Source organism: Palaemon carinicauda, chromosome 13, assembly GCF_036898095.1.
Source record: "Palaemon carinicauda isolate YSFRI2023 chromosome 13, ASM3689809v2, whole genome shotgun sequence".
Taxonomy (NCBI): Eukaryota; Metazoa; Arthropoda; class Malacostraca; order Decapoda; family Palaemonidae; genus Palaemon; species Palaemon carinicauda.
The window spans coordinates 120466141-120488206 of NC_090737.1; the positions used below are offsets into that span (position 1 = coordinate 120466141).

Here is a 22066-nt window from a genome sequence, read left to right on the forward strand (position 1 = left end):
ATGAATGTTAGTTTGTCCTTTTCTCTCTCCGTTCCAGGATGAAGTTGACAGACTAGTGGACTCGAATAGGATGTTGTTCATGATGTGTTTTACACATCATTGAAGTTTTCATAATTAGGTGTTTTTATTATATTTTAACTTCTTTTAAATTAAAGTTTTAGAGAGAAATTTTTTTATATAAATTTTAGTTACTTTCCAGCAATGTGGCCATAATGAAACACCGGTAAATGATGCTGAATAAATCAGTCAATTGACTTCGCCGTTTAGAATGAAGCTCCAAAAACAATTTAACTTATTTGTATGGTCTACATTTGATGTTACATAGAAAGATTAAAATCCTTCTTATTTTATTTGGTTTGAACAGTAACAAACTTCAATTTGTTCATAGACTTTTCACGGTGTCACGAACAACAAATTCCTTTATGACGAATTATTCTTAGAAATTGTGTAATGCTTTTAAGGCAGTTTCCACTTTTCTTACTATTTTTTCAAGTCACCGCAGTAAACGGTAAAATTAGCCTTTAAAAAGGAAATTGATATTCATGGAAACAACTGTTACTTAAAATTATGACAGTAACATGATTAAACACTGGGTGGAACCATGATAAAAAACTATTGCACAGTTCTTGCATATCATTCAAAATCAATATTTCACCCACTTAATGGATCCCGTTTCCCAATTAGTGATGGTTCCAAGGGTGTTTCCTTGGAACTGTAGTTGAACATATGGCTGAGGCTTTATTTCAAATGTCATCCGAAGCTAGGCATGATCCGAAGGCAAATGACAGGTGAATCCGGAGAAGAATGGTTGACTAAGTGAAAAGAAATGTTCAAATATCCAATTTCTAGCTCAAATCCTAATGTTTAGCATCAAACGAGGATAAAAAAAAGTTCTTTTTGAGCATGTACTTATTAATTTTCTACGATAAGTACTTAAGCGTTTATGGTATTATATAATTGCAAGTGTCTTGATGAGCAGAGTATTATATAATTACAGGTATTTTGATGGAAAAAGTATTATATAATTACTGGTGTCTTGATGGGCAAAGTATTATATAATTACAGGTGTCTTGATGGAAAAAATATAATATAATTACAGGTGTCTTGATGGACAAAGTATTATATAATTACAGGTTTCTTGATGGAGAAAATATTATATAATTACAGATATCTTGATGGACAAAGTATTATATAATTACAGGTGTCTTTATGGGCAAAGTATTATATAATTACGGGTGTCTTGATGGACAAAGTATTATATAATTACGGGTGTCTTGATGGACAAAGTATTATATAATTACAGGTGTCATGATGGGCAAAGTAACATTACATGTCTAAAATCCGAGATTCAAATCACTAGTTTTCTCATTAGAATCTTGAAAAGTTTTTATTTTCAAGTCAAATATTGGCTAGTCCCCAATGCTATTAGCCTGCTCAATGTTCCTTCATATGAAGACCAGTAGAAGATGAAAATTGAGGATCAGGCAATTGAAAATCCCCCAAAGCTGGTAATGAGAGAAGCTGCGCGAACATAATCAAGTGGCTAAAAGTTTAAAAACTTGGATTATTAGATGTTAGATTATGCTCCTGGCTAGTACAGTGGTAACCTGTTCGCCTAGCATTTGCATGGCGGCAGATTGAGCCCAACCTGGACCCTAAGTTTAAGCTATTTACTGGGAAGGCTACTGCTGTGGTTGGCCATCACAGTAGGGGTTTTGGCTTACCCGGTTGACGTTCTGGTGAGTCATCTATTCGATGAAACTGGATCTGAAACCAGACATCTTTAACATTTAAAAATCCAACATTGTCCACTTTTAACGTAATTTAGTGGGTGTTTATCTTTCCAGGCAGCTTAATGATAGGGTGGAATGGAGGAGCGGGGTTTCGGTGATAGATTTAATGCAAGGTTTAGATAAGCAAATAATTGAAGTTAACAGACATTTCTTAAAATTACTCACTATATCGTTAACCTTGAAGTCTTTTTACAATTCGCTTAAGCGGAAAACGTCTCTTTCTTTCTAAAGTAAACACTGTGCGTCAGCGTGATAAATTTGTAACGGGTTTCAACGTTCTTACGAATAACTGCAATGAAGTGTTTTTATACGGACTGAAATTGTTCATTTTAGTACATTTTTCCTTTTACGCTTATATTTTTGGTCTTTCAGCATAACTGCCCCATTGTATGGTCGTTCGTGTATTTGTCACATAACGGGAAAAAAAAATACTTTATAGGCCTAGGTCTAGCCCCTTGCCTGCTGGAAGCTTAACAAAATGCCAAGATCAATTATATAAGGTTGAACACATATCTTCATGAATAGAGGATTGAAAGTCAACTCTATGATACTACTTGACTCTTCTCCATGGTCAGAGCGGTCTCAGACACAAAAATTGTTAGACCCTAATGGTGTAGGGATGAGTGGTTGAAGAAAATATTTTAAGAACTGGTCTTTTTATTGTTAGAATCGGTGCTTATAATACAATTTGATTAGTGTATTGAACAACAATGAATACAACTACTACTATTAATACTAAATCCACTTCACCACTCATGAAAAAGTTATTGTATTACTCAATGCTGTCAGAATGAGACACATTTCATCATTAAATGATATCCATGTGGTGGGTTGTGATGGCCTATGTGGTAACGTCCCTGACTGTTGAACGCCGGACTGGGGTTAGACTCCCGCTCAGACTCTTCAATTTCTTTAGTCGCTGCAACCTCACCATCCTTGTGGGAGCTTATAGGTCTATTTGCTGAATCATCAGCAGCCCTTGCCTGGAACTCTTGGGTCCTAGCTTGGGTGGTGAGGGGTTTGGCCGCTGATCATATGTACATATGGTCAGTATTTATGGCATTGTCCTACTCGATAGGGCAATGTCACTGTCCCTTGCCCCTGCCATTCATGAGCGGCCTTTAAATTCGTTAAACACATGAGTAACATTTACTGCAATATCACTCTCCCATGAAGACCATTACAGTCAAGGAGACAAAATAAACGCAACAAATTAGAGAAAGTGATTATTTTACTTGTTGATAATTAGTTTGTTATAAAACCCCACTAATTTCATGCATTACATCAGGAGAAAATATGAGATGATATATTTTGATAATTGAGAAGGCTATCATTTTTATTTGGTGCCATTTTAACTTTAGATAAATAACCTGATAAGCCTATCTGAATAGATCACCTGTCCTTTGTGAAATTTTAGAATGTTCTAGGTTTTTTTCTCAGAGCCAGGGCTTATGGCACAGATCAATAGCAACGTAGAGACAACGCCATAATTTATACAATACACCAATAAACACTTCATACTATGAATAATTATCTTAAGGGACTGGGATAAAACATATAATTCGGGAAACTTTCAATAGATAAATATCTTGGGGACTGGAAAATCATCATACGCGAATTTTTCACTGAAAAATTGTCTTAGATGACTTAAAAAATCACATTATACAGGAAACTTTCACTGGATAATTATCTTGGGGGACTAAAAAAAACTTATCATACTGAATAATTTCACTTGATTATTTTGGGCACTGAAAAAAAAAAACAACATATAGGAATTTTCCCCTGAATAATTCAAATTGTGGGACTGAACGTAGTTTTAGAGATTTCACCACAAGACGTTGAAAACCCGAGAGGGACGCCCTGTGGAGTCACCTCATCCTAAGGATTTATGGATTTGGGGCCAAAGGACCAACACTGGGAACGGGAACCCATTCCGAAGGTGCAGTTTTGAAGGGAGAGGGAAGAAAGCAAGTGGGAATGGAGGTGTAATAGAATGCTAAAAAGAGGGTGCAGCTATGAACTTGATGGCCGCTTTTACAGTGAACCGCATGAGTGGAATTTATATATATATATATATATATATATATATATATATATATATATATATATATATATATATATATAATTAAAATAATGGCTACTATCAATAAAAAAGGGTCAGATCTTACATCTCTACAAAGCAGAAATGTCTTCAGTATGCCTGGAATTAACCATTAATTGCAGAGAAAAACAGAATTTGAATAGCAATCCGGTTCTTTCCATTAAACGAAGAAGACAATGACAACGTTGTTTTTTACATTCGTTAAAAAAAAAACGTAACTTTTCATGACATTGACCGCCACATCCTTCTCGGTTGCAACCGTTCCTTCGTGTTACGCTTTACTGTGTCCTTCGGCCGCTGTCAAGGACTCCTCTCGTCTTTGTCCTTCGCTGGAGATTGATGTCCTCTTGGTGGTCTGGATAAACAATGCGAGTTAAAGAGGCTGTAATTTTCCTGTGGTTAATTTCAGAGTACCCAGATTCTATTTCGATTTATTTGGAAACTTCTTTTTTTATATTTTAATTTCATTTGTAATCCTATAAGGAATAAAAATATAAATTTTATCCAGTTGAGTTTATTAGATGTAATTGTTAATTTAATTAAAAAATTTGAAATACGAAGCAAATAGAAATAATTATTCAAGGTATTTTATTGTTAATTTCTTTAACATATTTTATGTTGTTTACTATTTGCCTTTACCTTAATTTCATAGTTTTTTTTTCTTGTTTTCATCTCTGCTCGCATTGTCTCGAGGGTTCATTCACTATAAACATATCGAAGCCATGCCTTTCTATACAGATAATCCTCACTGTTATTTGTAAAAAAAATATTTGAGAAGGTTTAGCAACTTGTTCAAATGACATTAGATATTTAACAATTTCAATTTTCCCAATAATTGATTCAAATGACATTAGATGATCAACAATTGCCTTTTTTTTCAGTAGCCATGGTCTTGTATCACGTGTTATGAGCAGTGAATCCTATAATAGAATGACAAAAACTTCTGAGAGTTTTAAAATTACAGATTAGAATCAGATTTCCAACTGCATTTCTTTAATGGAAACTGACTTTGCAAAAAAAGAGCCGTCTTGCATGACCACTCTCCATCTGGTTTCATCAGCTTTGTTTCTCTTCCAGGCCTTAGTTCAGTCTGCTCTGGATGGCTTCAATGTCACCATTATGGCCTATGGACAGACAGGATCGGGGAAGACTTACACCATGCTGGGCACCGATTCGAATCCGGGCATCGCACCCAGGGCATTCCAGCGACTCTTCCGATTGATCGAGGACAACAAGTCAAGGAATGAGGTCCAGGTTTCTACGTACATGCTGGAACTCTACAACGATAAACTGATTGATCTGTTGAAACCTATAGGTGGAGAGGTGAGAAGTCGTCTGTGGAATTTCTTACTGGATTCAGAATTACAAACACATGAACATGTGTAGATGTTTATCCTGTCTGTTAATAATAAATTCGGAAATTTGTTGAATCTAAGGAAATGTTAAGACACTGGATTTTTTTTCTTTTTTTTTTTTTGCCGCTGTTTGAACTCTGAAATAACAGAAAGAGTGAACGAAACCCTTCAATTTCTTCTTCCATCTCGCAGAATGACCGACTGGAAATCAAGAGGGACAAAAAAGGCATCATACACGTTCCAGGGGCAGCGACACGCAGCGTGTCATCTGCCGGTGAACTTAGCCAGGCGTTCCAGGAGGGACTGACCAACCGTCATACCGCGTCGACGAAGATGAACGTCGAAAGTTCCAGGTCTCATCTCCTTATTTCAGTGTGCCTGACGGTGACGTCCAAACAAACAGGATCTGTTCTTAGGGGCAAAGTGAGTATGGCAATGTTTGAGTAATTGGATTATCTAAGTGGAAAAATCTTGTGAGCATATTCACACATGCTGATATCAAAAGTATTCTGGACTAATAAACTGTATTCTCTTTTATCGCTAACTATTATCAAGAACACTTTATTGTTCAACACTATCATAAATGAATTCAACCAAGCCTTTCAAGGGTTGACTTTCTTATTTGTTTTTCTTTTTGTGTTTAAAAGACTTGATTGTTATGATGCAAAATTGAAACGTTACCTTTTTTTTTTTACGGAACGAATGTTTCTTTTTGTAAGACGAAAGGCATCTGAAACAGTTTATTGTTTGAACTTGACTGTGCTGTAATTACGATGCCAGGAACTTGCATGCATAAAATCTTTATAAATATCTTTCCGTGACAAGGGCGAAGGAGATAAAATAACTTAGTTGTAAACTTAAAAAGGGTGAAAGTAAAGGAAAAAATACCTTTAAGAAATTTGTGACCCTTAAGAATGACTTTTGATTTCTCGATCTGAAATATTTTACATGGAAAATGCCAATGGATCCTTATAATACTGCTTTGGTCACTTTGCAAGTGTGCGATTTTATGAAATGTAAAGGTGAAGACCTTTTTTTTTTTTTTTTTTTTTTTACATCACTTTAGCCTTTGCAGAACCAGGGCTAGTAAATAATTTTTATATCGTTTAAGCCCTATCAAATCTAGGGGCTAGTAAATAACTTTTATATTGCATCAGTTTTTTTTTTTCAAAATCAGTTAGTAAATAAAGTTTCTATCGTTTAAGCCTTATCAAAAGCATGGGCTAATGAATATTTACATTTTTGGCTTGACCAAACCAGGGGCTAGTAAATATTTATTTTGCTTTAGCTATATTGAAACCAGGAACTAGTAAATATCTATTTTGCTTTAGCTATATTGAAACCAGGAACTAGTAAATATCTATTTTGCTTTAGCTATATTGAAACCAGGAACTAGTAAATATCTATTTTGCTTTAGCTATATTGAAACCAGGAACTAGTAAATATCTATTTTGCTTTAGCTATATTGAAACCAGGAACTAGTAAATATCTATTTTGCTTTAGCTATATTGAAACCAGGAACTAGTAAATATCTATTTTTCTTCAGCTTTATTAAAACCAGGGGGCTAGTAAATAATTTTTCAATCTGCTTTAGCTTTATCACAACCAGGAGCAAGTAAATTATATTTATATAAGCTTTAACCTTATGGTTATCAGGGGGCTAGTAAATAGTATTGTACTAAGACAGTCTCGTGTTACGGATGTTCTTCGTCTGGTCAAGTTGCACAGAAAGAAATCTTAGTCATGCAATGGTTCTTTAAATGTCATCTGGCCATATTTTTCCATTTGTGTCAAATTCTTCTACCTTTAAACCCTCGTTTATTCTATGACCGAGAGGCTTGCCTTTTTATGTCTGTATTGACTGGCCAGACAGTACTACATTTGATCCTTCTCTCTGGTTACGGTTCATTTTCCTTTTGCCTACACACACACACCGAATAGTCTGACTTATTCTTTCCACATTCTCCTCTGTCTTCATACACATGACAACACCGAAATTACCTAACAATTCTTCTTCACCCAAGGGGTTACTGCACTTTAATTGTTCAGTGGCCACTTTCCAGATATTTATTTTAATGTTACTCCTTAAAATATTTCATTTTTCCTTGTTTCCTTTCCTCACTGGGCTATTTTCCCTGTTGGAGCCCCTGGGCTTATAGCATCCTGCTTTTCCAACTAGGGTTGTAGCTTAGCAAGTAATAATAATAATAATAATAATAATAATAATAATAATAATAATAATAATAATAATAACTCCTCAAACCTTTTTTTAAATTAAGGGAAATGTTAGTTGTATCAATAGGTCAAATTTAAATTATATCCAAAACCTGCATTTTTCTAACTCGCAGCAATGTTATACTTTTTAAATGTAGAAAATTTCCTGTGTTGTTATTGACATATGCTCTCATTAAAAATAAAATGGCTATTGATATTATCTCATAATTAAGATTTAAAGGAAAATTTCTCTTACCATCATCCTTAATAATGTTATTAAGATGGCTGAGATGTCATTATGCACTTAATAGTCATCAAGGTAATCGTTATTATCATGAAAGTTCACACTTATCTTCCATTGTCATAATTACCAACCCTTTTTTTCCAGCTGACCCTAGTTGACCTTGCGGGCAGCGAGAGAGTGAGCAAGAGCGGTGCATCGGCTGACCAGTTGAAAGAAGCGAATTCCATCAACAAGTCTCTCTCTGCGTTGGGTGACGTCATTTCCGCCCTCTCCTCCGAATCGTCTTTCATACCGTACAGGTGAGAACTAGACCTTGGGTGAGCAAGTAGCGCGCATGCTCCTCTTACTTCTAGGAGAAGGACACTCCAAAATCAATCCATTGTTCTCTAGACTTTGGTAGTGCCATAGTCTCTGTACCATGGTCTTCCAATGTCTTGGGTTAGAGTTCTCTTGCTTGAGGATACACTCGGGGACACTATTCTATTTCTCTTCCTCTTGTTTTGTTATATTTCTTATAGTTATATAGGAGATATTTATTTGGAGGTTACTGTTCTTGAAATATTTTCCTTGTTTCCTTTCCTCACTGGGCTATTTTCTTTGTTGGAGCCCTGGGCTTATATCATCCTGCTTTTCCAACTAGGGATGTAGCTTTCCAAGTAATAATAATAATAATAATACCTATGCAGGACCTACTTAGTTGGTCCTGTACCCATGTCTCTGTTAAGTGTAATTATTTATTATTATTCGATAAAAAGGATTGATTTAATTATTATTTTGATAGTGAAATAACGAGCACATTTTACTGTAATTTAAAATTTTCAAGGAAATAGCATTATTCAATTTCTCCCCCTGGCAGTTTTATAGCATTCAGATTCCCTTTCAAGAATCAAAGTTATAAATGTGTGATAAGCAACTCAGTTTTACATCACAGAACTGAAACTAATTTATGAATATTTTCTGATAATTTACCAAATATAAGAGTTTATTAACTTTAGATCCTATTTATAGCGTTTGATATTAAAACTAATGCTATTTATACTGCAAGGACTGGCAACTGATGTGGACATTACAAGGTAAATTTTTATCCCCCTATAAAAAAAAAAAAAACTGCCTTGAAGATTTTAAATATTACATGTATCTGTATTTGCATAGAAACTTTGCAAATGTTATCAATATTGAACCAAATCCCTCTTGAGAGTAAAGTCTTTTATGAACATCTCCCCTATATAATGAAGATCAGCTGTTTAACTCTAGATATATACATATATCTTTCCAGTCATGCTCAGCGGCATTGCCAGATGTATAACTATTTGGTCTCTCCCCATCCCATGGGAATATGGGAGAGTAGTAGTCATTCCCTTATGAGAGGGGTTGTAGTTAGGAAAGGGGGATGGATGGGAAGGGTTGAATCTGTGTGCATATCTATCTAAATATTAAGGCGTCCTACTTCATGGGCCACATACACTAGCTTTCGTTAAGTGACACTTCAACCCTATATACTTTTCAGAAATAGCAAGCTGACCATGCTTCTGCAAGACAGTCTTGGCGGTAACGCGAAGACACTGGTTTTCGTGAATGCATCGCCTTCTGCTTACAATTCTGAAGAGACTTTAGTGTCTCTTATGTAAGTATATCTTTTGTTGTTAATTTAAAATTGTTGAAGCATACACTGGGTTAGATGAGATCTAAGAACCCAATTAGTTAACATGTCGGTGGATATCCTCACATTATGTGGGTATAATTACTGTACAGCTTAGCACAGAATTTCAAGTGGATGGGCATATGTTGGATAAAAGCACCCAAAATTTTTTTTAAGGCAATCTCAGGGTCCCAGTTTTGATTTTATAACAGACACCAAGCTATATTACCACTGAGGCTTCCAATCAACATTATTGTGAAATTATGACATGAAATTCAAGAAAATGTGTACAGTATACATTTCCAAAACATGTACAGTACTTAACAAAACATGGCGCCAATATTACCATGTTTCTCTATTTGGTCACTATTCTCTATTTGAGGTATTTTTTTTTGTACTCTTGGTCACTTCAGATACATTGGCGGTATTTGAAACAAAATAAAATTGAATGATTTCACGGTATAAAGTAAGGAGCAAAGCAAAACTTGTTGAAGGTCAGTTTAAAGGGGAACCTGTAAACTATCAAGATAAAACATGGAATGTTTAATCTCTTGAGTCAAATTTTTACACAAAAATAATTCCTTCATATCACACTGATATTAGGGGTGTTTAAAATTAAATGAAATAATCATACTCAGTATACAAGGAAGGAACAAAGGAAATCTGAAACTAGGAAGGAACAAAGGAAACCCGAAACTAATGTTAAATCTTTTAAACAAAATTTCTGCATAAAAAATGTAATTCCTACATATCACTAAATCATCTAAGCTACTTCTCACATTGACAGCTACATAGTTTGGTACACCTTCAATAGGCCTTCTTCTATGAGCATCATCTTCCACAAATTGCACTTTCGCAAGAACACTTGATCCATTCGCTGCAGGACTGCAATGCAGCAGGCAGATTGGACTACACACGCCCCCAGGTCTTCGTTGCATTCTGTGTATAGTCCATCCAAAGCCCTCTGGGGTTGGAGACTTTTGCTCACACTGATCACTGTTTACCAGATTCCAGCTTGATAGACTGCACACACTGTATGCTGCCAAAAGGCTTCTTGTGTCAAGGGAATGTTCTCAGCTAGACTATCCTGTTTCTTTTTTTTCTGGGAGAAGAGTTCCCTACATTTCTACATGCTTGATTCACAGACTCCGAGTTGCTCGTCGTATTGTATATGATCACTGAAACATTCAAGCAACTGAAATTCCTTTCCGTTCACTGCCACAATCATGTAAGGGTTATCCATGATGATGTTGAAGGTTCTGTCACTCCAATGTAGATCTTCTAAGCCTCCCATGATGAATTCTTCCCTTTGTCATAAAAGGAAGAGGTTGTATCACACCCTGTGAAACTGTGGAACATAGGCTTTGCTATTGACCAACTTTTTCCCCGATCATGACATATGGCTTTATTATCCAGGTATAGAAAATTCTTTTCAGTTCCAAATGCTACCCAGATGGTTGCCGTCGGGGAATTATACTTTCCAGATAGTATGACACGTATCCCTTGTCCAGTGCATCTTTCAGGTGAACAACAGTCCTCATATGGTCACATCATGGCATGGAGTGGTCTGAAGATCTGCTGAACACATTAGTGCCTGACGTTTTGAAGGCCTCTTAAAAATCTGGCCAGTCATTGGAGAAAACTTTGTCCGATAGTAACTGGAAAAGCTCCTCTTCATTTGTGGGATCCCATAAGAAGTTAGGCCAGTTGGTAGACACTTTGGTTGGATCATTGACCTTTCTATGAACTCCTTTTCCCCTCTTCTCTCTATTTGACTCATCGATACTGTTTGCAATGTAGCTTTCCCAGACGACATCAACTCTTCAGTAGGATTCAAGTAGCTTCAGAATGTGGGCAATAAGAGATGTCATTAGCATCGTCACTGAATGTTTGAGACATTAGTAGGAAGAGGCAAAGCTCCCCCTGAGAGTTGTGTAGTTCTTGCATAATGATATTAAGGGTGAGGATGATTTTCATGCTTGAAGAAGGTTCTCAATCTGTAACTGTTTTCTGAGCAATAACGTAGAGACGAAAAAAGAGGGACAAATTTTTTAACCGGAAAATATTATTTGACTCTTCCCCTTTGATGAAGATTTGAACAGACGAGTTTCTCTTAAGCTTATGAATGGATTTCCTTTGCTCAGTAATGATATCCTTGCTGTAGTTGTTGTATCAAGCCTTAACCACTTCTATGGTGTGCACAGATGTGACTACTGATTCATCAAACACATTCCATGTGTCAGGTGCAAGCACCTCACTTCCTTCATCTAGGAATGGAATACTCATCTCATTGATAACTTGAATAAAGCCCCTTTAAGGAATGGATTACTCATGTCATTGATAACTTCAATAGGGGCCAGTGTTTGTTCATGAAATAACTTCTTTGCAGACAGACTTTCTTGTCCTGGTCTTCATCTTCTTAGATTGAAGTATATTTCTGCTCAAATACAAGGAGAAGGCATGCATGTTCAGCAATCATGCACTTCTTGAAGCCCATGGATGTTCTTGTCAGGTCAATTGCTCCTCCAGGGCCTTTAAAAAGTTCATTGTTCTGTTCATAAGCCTGATCAATTGTAATACTGAACCTTCTGGCTGTATTCAAAACAACCCGGTTTCCTCCGACTACAAATTCCTCTTTGTTGTTGGAGGAAAGCTCTCCATGTTGCAGATATGTATTGGTACCCGTTTGGAATAATTTGGTGGTTTAGTGCAAAGAACCGTGGTGCCAGTATTTTCAGTCTCAATATAAAGGGAAAAAGTGTCTTTCTTAGTGATGGATGAAGGTCAGTCCCAGGAGTTCTATCTTCAGGATGGTGACTTTTCATGATCATACATGGTTTCTAATCCTCTTCTGTCTGGTAACTTTTCATGATCATACATGGTTTCTAATCCTCTTCTGTCCTATATTCAGGTGTTGCACCAGCAACTCTTTAGATAGGCATCATGTTGCAGCTTGGAGAGTGCTAGAGCACTGACTTTGTGGGCATGTCTGGGTCTCGTTAGGTGAGATGGCTTCAGAAATGATTTAGTGTGACAACAGAGGTTATATCTGCCTGTGTTATTGCTGTAGCCCATCAAGATCCATCTAGGTAGTCTCCAAGTGTCCTTTACACTGCCATCTCTAGATGGAGGCCACCAAACATGTCATATTGGTCTTTCCCCATGTGTGGTAGACCAAAGAATCTGAATAAATTTGGCAAGAGCATTTAGTGGAGCACCCAATGCTATTACTGGAATCTGTTCAGGGTTTAAGAACTTTGTTGATTCACAGATGACACCCATTCCATACTTTATCATGGCAGATGTGGTTGTCTTCTCTCACTGAAAGGTAGAAGTTTAATGAAGGCAGCTTCCACTTCCTGAGTAGGACTTTCTTCAAATGAGACATGGTGGGGTGACCAAGCAATACAATCTCCTCTGCCCAACTCTTCATTTGCCAAGAGTTGACTTGCATGTTCCAACCATTTCTTTTCTTCTTCATATGCCTCCTTCAAATTGCTCTGCACAGATTCTATATCACACTTAAGCTTGGACACAGCCACAAATGCTGGTGGACATTTTTCCCTTGTGACATTTATGTTATCCCTTCTTGTATCTGACCTATGTTTGATGTAGTTAGAGGCTGATGCTTGTACCCTGGAAGGAACCTTTGGCTTGAGTGCTTGTAATCTAGGTTGTCTTGTGTGTGATACTGCCACATACATCCATGTAATAAATGTAATGGAGGGTGACAATTTAAACCAGTAAGTTCTTTAAAATCTTGTATAATTTAGATAAACGGACATAAATGTGACAAGCAGCGGGAAGCAGGTCCATGCTTGTCGATACAGTGACCACTGAACAATGACTGACTATTATATGCACATGGCGGAAAGAAAGGCAGTGGTGACACATCTAATTACATTGTTGCCACGATGCATAATGAGAAAGTGGTCTTACAGTATATGTAATGGGAAAAGATGGAAAAGATAAATGGAAATAAATATCATTCTTCTACGAAATAATAATAAAGCAAATGTAATGTTCATAACTGTACGTAATGTAAATAATATATGGCATAATATTAGATATCTATACACCTCCCTCCCCCTTTACGCTTGTAGCAGTGTCTCTGAGCTAATCGAGGTGAATGACGAGGGATATTGGAGGGTTCGGATGATGGCTCTCTTTCCTGGCCAGAACAAGGGGACACAGGGTCTTGGGGAGAGGTGTCATCACTTATATTAGCCACTGGGCGTAAATGTCGTCGGTTTCGAAACCATACACGACCACTTGGAAGGCGTACTTCATACCTTCTGGCCATTCCACGGCCCATCACGGTACCAATCTTGTCCCATCGAAGCGTCGTTGCATCCTGTATCCTCACTCGTTGGCCGATGGTGAGCTTGGGTAGATGGCGGGCATGAGAGTTGTAAAGGCTCACAGCCTGGTCGGTTTGGGCAGCAGTGCGGCGGTCGTAATCTTCGGTCTTGGTTTGCCACTCCTCTTTGAATGATCTGGGGTGGGCTGGAACACAAGTGCGGAGAGGATGGCCATAGAGAATCTGCGCAGGGGAGCGTCCAGCAGGGTTTGGTGTATTCCGAAGCTCCATCAGTCCTCTATCAAAGGCTTCGCAATCTATGTTCCCGGATGGGGCGGTCTTGAGGATAAGGTGTTTCACAGCTTTCACGGCAGCTTCTGCGTGTCCATTAGACTGAGGGTAATGTGACGATGTAATTATGTGATGAACTCCCCAGCGGTCAGCAAATTGCTTGAAGTCGTGGCTGGAAAATGGGGGTCCTCCATCAGTTCGAAAGCGGAGTGGAACACCAACCTCGCGGAAGAAAACACAGAACATTCTTGTAACTCTGGCTGTAGTTGTGTCACGTCCACAGGGAACAACCACAGGCCAGCCTGAAAGTCTATCTGCAATAACAAGGAAGGATTTCCCTGCTACGTGGAAGAAGTCAGCCGATACGCTTTCAAAGGGCCGGGATGGGTGGTCGTCACACATGCAAGGTTCCTGTTGCTGACTAGGGAGAAGCTGTTGGCAGGCCTCACAGCTTTCTACTTTACTCTTAATATCTGCATTGATGCCTGGCCAGAATACTGTCTGCATTGCACGACGTCGAGTAGCTTCAATCCCTCGGTGGCTGTCGTGGAGTCGATCCAAGGTGCGTCGACGGAGGGCTGCAGGGATGACGATCCGGGGTCCGTACAATACCAACTCTCCATCCGCGTAAAGGTTGTCCCGCAGCTTCCAATACGGGAGGGCGGAAGCGTGGAGATCATAGCGGTTGGTGGGAAAGCCATTGGATACGTAGTGAACGAGATGACTGTAATCTTGATCCTGAGATGCGGCCATGCGGATTTCTTGTAGAGACTTATCCTCTTCGATGATGGGTCCTGTTGCCTGGTCGTCAGTAGAAGTGGAGGTGCTGGCAACGATACGCCTGACATGTGCAGTCGAAGTTGTGCATTCTTCTTCATCTTCAGGTGTGGGGCGACTGGTTGGGGAGCGAGACAGGGCGTCTGGTATGCAAAGTTGTTTCCCTGCGCGCCATACTGTAGTGAAGATGTAGGGGGCCACTTTTATCTTGAGACGTTGAAGGTGTGGATTCTCAATAGCATCCAGAGTGTAGTGATTGAGAATCGGTATCAAGGGACGATGATCAGTCATTAAGGTGAAATGCTGAAGTCCGGACAAGTAGAGGCGGCACTTAGCTATAGCCCAAGTGACTGCAAGTAGCTCCAGCTCTATGGTGGCGTAACGAGTCTCAGTATCCGTAAGGAAACGAGAGCCACACTGGACGAGACGCATCCGACCTCGGCCGTTATCTTGAAGTAGGACATAACCGAGACCATATAGGCGTGAGGCATCTGTTTGTAGAACTACAGGCGAGGCAGGATTGAAGGGTGCTAGGACAGGAGGTGAAGTCAGAGCTGTCTTGACTTTCTTAAATGCTCGCTCATGGTCAGGCGTCCAGACGAATGAGCGTTTGGGGCTCATAAGTGGGCGTAGGGGCTGTGCTGCTGCTGCGATGTCTGGAGTGAAGTCGGCAAGTTGATTGACCAGACCCATAAACGACCTGACATCTGTCACGTTAGATGGTGTAGGAAAGTCCCGTATAGCTGATACCTTGTCAGGGTCTGCTGCAATACCATCGGATGATAAGACATAACCGCAAAAGTTAACTTTAGGGGCGGCTACAGTGAACTTGTCCTTGTTGAGGGTTATGCCATATTGACGGCATCTAGTCAGCATCTGGTGCACGTGTTGTAGGTGGGAAGGGAGATCCTCGTCGGAAAGGAGGATATCATCTACAACTTTCACACAGTTGGGAACACCTTGTAGTGCCATATCTCCACGGAGGCAGTATGCATCACCTGTTGCTGAAAATCCCATTGGGCCGCGACAGTGCTGGAATCTTCCGTACGGAGTTATAAATGTAGTCAGGTGGCGGTCTTCTTCTGCCAACTCCATTTGCCAATAGCCATGCAGGGCATCCGCTGTGGTGAAGTACTTCGCAGTAGGAGAGATATTGCGGACAGCATCATGGGGCGTTGGTGATGGGTGTGTAGGGCGGGCTACTTGAGAATTTAGATGGGTGCGATCCACAGTGATGCGCACACCTTTGTCCTTGGGTACCAAGACCATGGGATGGCACCATTCAGAGGGTTCGTCGCCTGCTGGTCTGATGATTCCTTGTTGCACCAAGGAGTCAAGTTCTTCTTTCACTTGATCTCTGAGAGCAAATGGAATGGGCCTGGGCGTATGGACAGCGAAGGGTGTAGCGCCAGGTTTCAGGTGAATCCTCATTGGAGAGCCTGTCATTTTCTTTAGTGGCTGGGTTTGTAGATCCTTCTTGGATATGAGGACGTCGCTGAAGTGCCGAAGAAAATAGTCCTTAATAGCTGCAGGTGACGTCATAGCGGAGGCAGGAAACTGAGCGCATCTGTTGACATGTGTTACCTTGAGGATAGGCTTCGAGAAGTCCGGTGACACTATGGCAAGGGCTCGGCAATGTTCACGAGAGAGGAGGGGAGTCTGGATATCCTCATGAACATGTATGGTTGCTGAGCAAGACTTGTTGCCAAGACGAAGTTTTGCCTGGAAGTATCCTACAGCCGGTGTCATGGGAGATCCATCTGCTGTCACAACTTCTGTCATGGGTGGAGGTTCAAGGCTTGCCCGAGGTATGCCGAGTGCATCCAAATGCATGGTGCCAATCACTGTGATGTCTGCTCCTGTATCGGGGATGAGCTGGATATGTGATGATATATCGCCAAATGACAGAGAGACAGTGACTGGTGTGGGGGACTCACTACCAGAGTTATCACCCACGAAACGGCAGCTGGTGTTTGACTTAGTAGTAGGAGGTGAAGCTGTATATCCAGTCTGACTTTTCTTGGTAGACATGCACATCTTCTCAAAATGTCCCTGTTTCTTGCAGTTATTGCACTGAGCTTCCTTAGCAGGGCATTTCTGAGTGCGGGGCCAATGACCTGTTCGTCCACAGTTATTGCATGATGCACCAGTGGCTGGGCATTGTCCAGAATCGTGTTTGCGAGAGCAATATTGACAAGGGTCACTGTTATGAGACTGGTGAGAGCGTTGATCAGGAGATCGATGAGAAGTCCTCTTCTGTAGACGCTGGTTCTTCTTGTACGTAGATACTGCGTTGACTTGGCTAGGGGAAGATGCAATGGCTGATGCAGTTGCACGTGTAGATTCGTAGGAGCGGCAGCATGTCACAAACTCTGCAAGGGTAGATGAGGGTTGGAGGGGGATAAGGCGTTGTATTAACTCTTCGTCTCTCACACCCATCAAAATTATCATCTGCAATTGCCGTTCAGTGCAAGAGGTGGGGTTGCCAGTGCATAAATCCACTTCATCAGCGAGATCCTTGAGGCGTGCGTAGTAGTCTGCAAATGATTCTCTGACAGCTTGCGTCGTAAGGCTTCATTTCTAAGGCTACGAAAGTGCTTCTGCAGTGTATCCAACACCTCTGTAAGGGAAAGTGATGTGTTGGGAGGGATGCCCAGTGTATGCGTAAGCAGGCGCTGGACGTCCAGGGAGATGCAGGTTCTCAGGTGAATCAGCTGGGAAGTTTGATGTAATCTATCAAGTCCAACTAATGCTGCATAATCCTCAAAACGCAGTCTCCATTGGCGAAATGCTTGATACGTTGCATCTTGTTGCAAGAGAGGTGGGGGATGGACCGTAGGCTTGCTAGAAGTTGTAGGTGTATGCACTGAGAAGTCAGAGGTTGGGGGAACAGGTGTAACAGGAGGTGCAATAATGGGGTTAGGTTGCTGGGGTTGCGATGCCGCAATCTGTCCTGATAGCAAGGAGAAAAGGGACATGAACCGCTGGTTGTCTTCCTGTCTTGATTGTTCCATCTGTAGTCTGAAGGTCTGCTCCTCTTGTCGTCGCCGGTCTTGTTCTTGCAGGCTGGAAGTCTGTAGAAAATGGATGAGATGAAGTATATCATTATTGTGGTCTCCTGACCTATTGGGAGTCAGGGGAGGAGGGAGAGTGTTGGTATCTTCATCAGCAGTGGGGAGGTGCAAAGGTACTTCGTCCGTCGTCTGACCCTCCGTCTGATCCATTAAATCAATTAGCTGTTCCTCTTGCTCAGCCATATTGAGTTTGGTGTCGTAAGAAAGCTTGAAATCTGTAGAGATCCAGAAAAATATCCAAATCGCTGTATGTGAGCGAAAGAAATCACTTTGGAGAGTTAAAAATTACAATGTTAGTCAGTGAGCTTGTGAAATAAGCGGCAGTTGGGTGAATGAGCGAGTGTGTGTTCCGATCCGAGGGGAGGCGGGTGGAGTGAGTGAGCATGCCTCTGGGCGAGAGCCTCGGGCCTCAGTCACCATCGATGCATGAAAGAGGGAGGACGTGTGGTGGGGCTACTGAGAAAATGGCGCCAGAGTTCAAATGTCCTAAAAAAAAATGTTGGCAAGGACACTAACATAATGCAACACATCACTGTAACACACTGGAACTCCAACCCTGCACTGCACAAACACTGTATCGTTCATAAGAGACACTGTAGTGAAAATCTTGAGTCACTGTAAGGGATCCAATGTGCGAGACGAGAAGTAAACAGCAATGGCGGTCGTCGTCTTGGAATCCATAACGTCCGGTTACTCACTGCGCCATGTGTGTGATACTGCCACATACATCCATGTAATAAATGTAATGGAGGGTGACAATTTAAACCAGTAGGTTCTTTAAAATCTTGTATAATGAAGATAAACGGACATAAATGTGACAAGCAGCGGGAAGCAGGTCCATGCTTGTCGATACAGTGACCACTGAACAATGACTGACTATTATATGCACATGGCGGAAAGAAAGGCAGTGTTGACACATCTAATTACATTGTTGCCACGATGCATAATGAGAAAGTGGTCTTACAGTATATGTAATGGGAAAAGATAAATGGAAATAAATATCATTCTTCTACGAAATAATAATAAAGCAAATGTAATGTTCATAACTGTACGTAATGTAAATAATATATGGCATAATATTAGATATCTATACAGTCTAAGGACCCCACGGTGAATAAACCTTTGCGGAGCTGAACAGGACACGCTAATCCTTTCATCTTGTTCTCACAGACAGCAGTGGCAACTTCATTCTCTACTTGTAGGACCCTGTCATAACTGACACTAATACCCAGTTCATACATCTTACCGACCAGTTGTTTGGACCTTGTCTGGGTGTGTGTGTAAACCGAAGTTGATGAACAATAATAGGTGTGGTTCACACTTTGATGAATGGTTTTATCTGGTAACATTGGACCTTTTGTATGCTCAAAATTCTTGGTCTTCTTGCAGTTGTGAGAAATGACCTGTAGGGCTGTGAGACAGGCTTGTGAATCTGTGGTGCCCTGGTCTTTTAGATCAGGTCCTTTCATCAGCATGGTTATCATAGATTTGAAATGGGGTGGGACAGGCTTCTGCTGGCAATTACCAGTTAAGGTGCCATCAAAACTGAAGCCACTTGAGCTGAAGATTTTATTTTGTACAATCCTGGCAGCACTGACTGGTATAAGGGTATCTCCCAAAATCCTGCTCGATCAAATGTTTTCCACCATTTTACTTTTTTGCACGGAGGAAGTGATTCAAAACTTGGTCTTTGAAATATCCCTTGTTAATCTCACGGGTAATACCAAAGTCTGCAAGATACTTTTCGTAAAGGTGTCTCAGTGAGGCACACAAAGCAAAATGTACCATCTTCTACCTCATTTTCCATATGTGTGAGGAGTTCTACAAAAGCTCTTGCTTCTATTTTCTTCATATTCACAGTTTCATCCTTGGAAACTCCTTTTTGTCTCAGAGAGCAACAACGATTCCGAAAACCAACAAGGCAAGATAGATGAATACTTTACTTCCAAGGCAGTAAGGTCACTAACTCTTCAATCGTGTCCATTAGCTTTGTATCTTGCAGATACATTGTTATAGACGTGACATTAAGAAGAATGTAGAGTTATACAGTAAATTCATGTAAGAGTCCTTTTTCTTATGTACAAGATATGCAGCTGGTCCTGTAAAGTGAGTGATGTGGTCGATGATGCCTACCTTCAGGGGTAGGATCCCTTTTCCTCTTTCTTGCTCTTTCCAGTCTTAGTATTGAGCTGTGAATGACAGGACTTATGCCGCATGATTCCTAATGGCACTGGTGACGATTTCAATTCAGTGAAGGGAGCCACATTTTCTAAGAGTGATGCATAGGCTATTGGTGCTGATGTGATGGTTCCATCAGCATTTAAGGGGCAGGGAAGGTGGCCACCCCATCTTCATGAAATTAAGTTCAACAAACCTGCAACAGAAGGAAAATTGCAACATATAATACATGTACAACATAACAGATTTAATTTAATATTTTTGCAATCAAATGCTGAATTACAAAGTTGCTCTATGCAGGCCTCTTGCCATTCTGATCAGTTGGCGCTAGTACTAAAATTAAACTTTGGATGCCGAGGAATACCTGGGAAAAATTTGGTGCTTTTATCTAGCATGTCCCCATCAACTTCTTAAGCTGCCTCACTAATATTCCTTTTTGACATGTTTTTCTTTTTCCATTTTGTTATTTAAAAAATATTTCATTTAATTCTAATTTGACAGAGAATTCTGAGCTTTATTTTCTATTTATCGTAGAGCTTCTAATAGTGATCTTAAAATGACAAACTTTCTTTTAGCTATAAGCTATTCACAGAATGTTTTTCTTTTTCCATTTTGTTATTTAAAAAATATTTCATTTAATTCTAATTTGACAGAGAATTCTGAGCTTTATTTTCTATTTATCGTAGAGCTTCTAATGGTGATCTTAAAATGACAAACTTTTTTTTAGCTATAAGCTATTCACAGAATGTTATGGTAATTGCTAACATTATCTTCTTATGCCATGCTTTGTTCGCAATATCTACGTTGTAGCGAAATTTACCAACGGCTACTACCTGTGGAGAAACCTATTCTCTGTTCAATGAGTTACAAATTTGTTACAAATATTTATGTGAAGTGAAGTCTCTTCAGTCAATGTTATTTTTTATAAGGGTAGTTTTACTTCTGGTAAATCAAATTCGTCCATGGTTTTACCGATTCTACTTACACTACTGTATATACTTATAATCAAGCCATTCAGCAAAATTCATGGTTAAACTTAACGATTTTTACTAATGGCCAAAACTTTGGAAATTATACATTTATGGCAGACATCAATAACTAATGTAATTATATAAAGTATTGATAATATCCATTTATGGTAGTCTGTTCTGAATTGGTATGAAAATCATTTACGATTCTTAATCATGACAACCCCCCATATCTAGGGGTATAGAAATTTCACCGATTTATACTGATGGCAGAGTCTCTTACCTATCATATGCAAGTTACTAACTCAATATCTCTCTTTATTTCCAGGTACGCGTCCAGAATCAAACAAATAACCAACAATGTCAGTAAAAACAGCGATAACAAGGAAATCACTCGATTGAAAACTGTAAGTTCCAATGTGTAGATTTGATTAAACATTGTACAGAAAATAAATCTAAAAAGAAAGTAATACAAAAAAAATTATTAAATATGGTATATATCTTTTTATATACAGTATATATACAGTAGTTGGTGTGTGCACTTGATAGGCTTATATTTTAAATCCCATTTTATTTCTTCCCTGGTGATGGTATACATTATAGAAAACCTGTGGTATTGTATACTAAGAGGTAAAAAGGTGACACTTCGTAACGCAGAAAATTTGTGAACTCCGTTTGCATCTCCTGACTCAGTTTTCTCCTTTTCCAAAACCTTTTCAAAGCTTTTCCGTAATGACTGTTAGATTATTATTAATCTTCCCTTTTTTGCCGGTTTTTTTCTCGCTTCTGTAAATGTAACCAGAATGCAGGGCACCTAGAGCTTCCTAAGCACGTTTCTTTCTTTTCCTTTCTGTCTTTTATGGAACTACTATCCTAAAGAAATTATTTTTTAATTCTTTTATTGAAACTGTAATCAAGATTGCTTCTATGAAATATGCTTGCATTTAAATTTCTTGCTAATGTATAATCAACCTTTTTTTATTTTTCTATATTTTTGACTTAACATTATTCTGATTTATTACTAATAATTTTTTATATTAATTTTTGAGCATTAAATGCTGAACTTAGAGACAAATATAATGAAGTGTTGTTTCCATCCTGTACACAAAGAGGCATTTGTAATTATAATTTA

At 39.3% G+C, this 22066-nt stretch overlaps 1 protein-coding gene and 1 long non-coding RNA gene across 2 annotated transcripts in view; one reads left to right on the forward strand and one right to left on the reverse strand.

The window, feature by feature from the left end:
• LOC137652380 (uncharacterized) overlaps window positions 1-22066 on the forward strand; it is a 136311-nt gene that overhangs the window by 112620 nt on the left and 1625 nt on the right. The window contains 5 exon segments of the mRNA XM_068385762.1: window positions 4972-5217; window positions 5442-5672; window positions 7852-8006; window positions 9215-9331; window positions 21263-21341. Of these exon segments, the coding sequence (XP_068241863.1) occupies window positions 4972-5217; window positions 5442-5672; window positions 7852-8006; window positions 9215-9331; window positions 21263-21341 (828 nt within the window).
• LOC137652382 (uncharacterized) overlaps window positions 18889-22066 on the reverse strand; it is a 47861-nt gene continuing 44683 nt past the window's right edge. The window contains exon 3 of the long non-coding RNA XR_011046265.1: window positions 18889-20162. This is a non-coding gene — a long non-coding RNA (uncharacterized lncRNA). The remainder of the gene's footprint in view (window positions 20163-22066) is intronic.